Here is a 3,488-nt window from a genome sequence, read left to right on the forward strand (position 1 = left end):
TTGATACCTAGTGAGCGTATGTGGTAACCCATTGTGGGTACTGCTAGCTCAAAAGTGAAATTGTTACTTGTAGAAAACTTGAGTATCACAATAGACTACACTTTCCCTATTGATGAGTCTCAATACATCACAAAGATGCGTTCCACGTAGTCCTACCAGCGGAAAATACAGCTTTATGCAAATACTGACACGAAGCAGCACAATGCGGAACACGGAGGAGCAGAAAGGGGGCACATTTTAACCACATGCCCGCATAAATAACCACTCGGTGCCCCCCGCCAGCTCAACGCGGGGGTCCCACGGTGCCGAGCGTGTCTGGATGCGATGTTCGTGGATTCACTTTGAAAATGAAATGTAAATGTGCAGAGAGGCTGAGGATATAAACCGTGGAGGAGAGAGTGGACCCTCACACACACAACACTCAGGACCTGAGAGCTGAGATCCACGGACATGCAGCCTGCACACAAACTCCCTCTGAGCCACAGGACGCCGTTTTCCGTGCGGGACATCCTGGACCCAAGCAAGTTTACCGGGAGGTAGAAGCTGCGCGGAGGATGCAGAGGCAACAGGTGACAACCGACTTCTGAAGGATGTAGAATGCATGCAAAATATAATCATAATGTAGGCCTACTATTCTCTGGAGCAGAAAATCTGAACTCCGGCTCCTGATTGAACACTCACCTGGGGAACACGGAGTAATCTACACAACCTGACATTAAATATGTGTTTTAATCTGCGCTGTATATTGCTGTCTCTTCTTCTTCTTCTTCTTCTTCTTTACCCCGCTGTTTGATTTCTTCTTTATAACTTTGACGTGGTGAGTCATGCTTTAGTTTAATCTGTTAAAATCCCCGATTTAAAAAATACAAATCTATGTTTGCACCAGCGATTCAAAGACATGTATTCCATGAGTCAGGAAAACCATATGTTGTTGTATAGAATGTTTTGTCCCACCGCTTCACAATAAGTTGTTGGACTGTTTACAATTTTTACAAACGGAATTCATTTCCAGAGCAGAGATAATGTCCAATTTCATGCTCGTCCATTTTAAAACACAGGCAATATATTGGCTCTTTTGTTGATGAATGAAAAAACTTAAAACCGAATGATCATCTCATTCAACCATGGGCGTTCTAGGCAGGGGCCAACAGGGCCAGTGTTCCTGTAACACTGATCTTAGACCCCCCCTGTGGCCACCTCCTCCAAAAGGAAGAGCCCCCCCTAATAACACATACACAGTGACTCACCAACCGGACTCACAATCTAGTATTAAATTCTGTTTCTGAAACAAATATAAATCATGGTATTTAATGATGCGTGCTATTATTTGGCATAATATATATATATTTTTATGACCAACATTTTTATTGTTTTCAAATGTTTTACAACAGTACAATACCAGACAATAAATGATATAGAACCAATACCCAACAAGGAAACACTATCAATGCAAGATAAAAAAAAACAAACAGACCTGACAAACAAAAATGATAATTTAGTTAAATTAAATACAGGAATAAAGCAGGACGATTGAAATATATGTAAATAAATAAAAAGGAAAAAAATAAAAATAACAAAATTCCACAACATGATTATTTCAGATTAGGCTGCATGGAAGTGTTAAGTTGTCCCACCTTTTACACAAAATTGTGTTTTCATAAGATTTACAGGGGGCTGTTATATATATATATTAAAGCGATCATCTTTGTCTATTTTTCACCTGGGTTTAATCCTCTCTGACAAAACAACTGGCCCCCGTTTGGCCCCCTCAGTAAAAGTGGTCTAGAACCGCCACTGAATTCAACCACTGAACATTTCAGACTGATCCAGAGAGGAAACATCATCAGCTTTTTGTTTCTGCAGGTTCACAGATTAAAATGAGATTTTCTGTCCTCTTTCAGGAGCTTTTCCTCCGAGACTTGAACCCAGAAAGGAGCGTCATCCTCGTGCAGGCGGGAGCAGCGACTCTGAGGAGGACGAGGACGAGGTGGAGGAGGGAGGGGCTTCATGTTCAGTGAAGTCAAAAGCAAAACGCCGTCGTATCCGCACCGCCTTCACGCTGCAGCAGCTGCAGGTCCTCGAACGCAGCTTCCACAGGTGTCACTACCTGTCGGTGCTGGAGCGGCACGCCATCGCCTCGGCGCTGCGCCTCTCAGAGACTCAGGTGAAGATCTGGTTCCAGAACAGACGCACAAAGTGGAAGAAGGAGCGGCTGCAGGGGGCGGAGCCTGAGGAGGAGCAGAGCTTCTTCTCTCCTCCTCCTCGTCTGTGCTCCTCGCTCACCTTCAGTCCTCTCTTCTGCCAGCAGCGCGCTCCGCTCCACGTGTTCACGCCTCTGCCCATGCTGCCGTATCAGCGTTTTTACTCATGATGCAGAATGACTGTAAACAAAGTGGACCAACGTGTGACACTGTGACCATCAGAGAAGATGCTTCAGAGACAAACAGGACTGAGATCTAAAACAGAAAATATTTTCTTATGTAATAATTTATTTTGATAAACGTTTTTTTTAATGAAGACGTTCATGTTTGTTCTTTAATATATTGACCTTATGTCCACTTTACCCGAGGCAACCGCACGTCTCTTTAAACTTCAGAGACAGAAAACAGCTCAGAAACATTTTAATAATAAGCTGCTGAAAGCATGAACAAACTGAATCTGTGAAGGAACATCACTAATGCAATGAATAAAGTTTGATTTTTATACTTCTGCTTTGTGATTTTTAAAGTTCACCTATTATGCAAAACACACTCTCTATCTTTTTAGTCCTCTAAATCAGGTCTTTTAAGTCTTTTAAAAAGAAATAAACCTCAAATAAATTATTAGAAAGTAGAAGATCTTAAGACAAAATACATTATAAATATGTGATATGATGCTTTATACCGTCATGTCAATAATGCAGACGCTGGGATCCTTAAATAATATTTGAAATGAGAGGAGAGAGTAGAGATGAAATAAATGTGTCTCTAAGTTTTGCACAGTCAAAAAGTGATCTAATGAGTCATGTTTGAACAGCTGAAAATGTCCATGATGAATACAGTTTGGGCTGAAGCTGCTGAAGGGCTGATAAATAAAAAACGACGATATAACGACCTTGTTGGATGTTACTGTTTTAAGACCAACAGGGCAGTTACTGTGGTCTACATTAGAGGCAGACTGTTTTATGTCACACACACACACACACACACACACACACACACACACACACACACACACACACACACACACACACACACACACACACACACACACACACACACACACACACACACACACACACACACACACACGGTTTTGATCCTTGAAGAATTTTCTGAATAAAATAAAAAAATCTGTATTTGCCAAAAGGCAAACTGAAAGTAGGAGAGGGTAAACGACAGACATAAAGAAATGAAGGACCTGTAGCTATGCAATAACGAGACCTGTTAAGCTCCTCCTCCAAGTTCTCCCACTTTTCAAAAGCATCACCATGACAACTGGATTTTACA

The 3,488-nt window shown here is 41.7% G+C and overlaps 1 protein-coding gene across 1 annotated transcript; it reads left to right on the forward strand.

Moving 5' to 3' along the window:
- The first annotated feature begins 450 nt into the window (after positions 1-450).
- Positions 451-2,901, forward strand: LOC114921729 (homeobox protein pnx-like). The gene is made up of 2 exons (XM_065952288.1): positions 451-520; positions 1,902-2,901. Exons 1-2 carry the CDS (start codon positions 451-453, stop codon positions 2,369-2,371), a joined length of 540 nt encoding a protein of 179 aa, XP_065808360.1. The 3' UTR covers positions 2,372-2,901.
- Positions 2,902-3,488: the final 587 nt, after the last annotated feature.

This window comes from Labrus bergylta, unplaced genomic scaffold (assembly GCF_963930695.1).
Source record: "Labrus bergylta unplaced genomic scaffold, fLabBer1.1 SCAFFOLD_235, whole genome shotgun sequence".
In the NCBI taxonomy this organism is placed as follows: domain Eukaryota; kingdom Metazoa; phylum Chordata; class Actinopteri; order Labriformes; family Labridae; genus Labrus; species Labrus bergylta.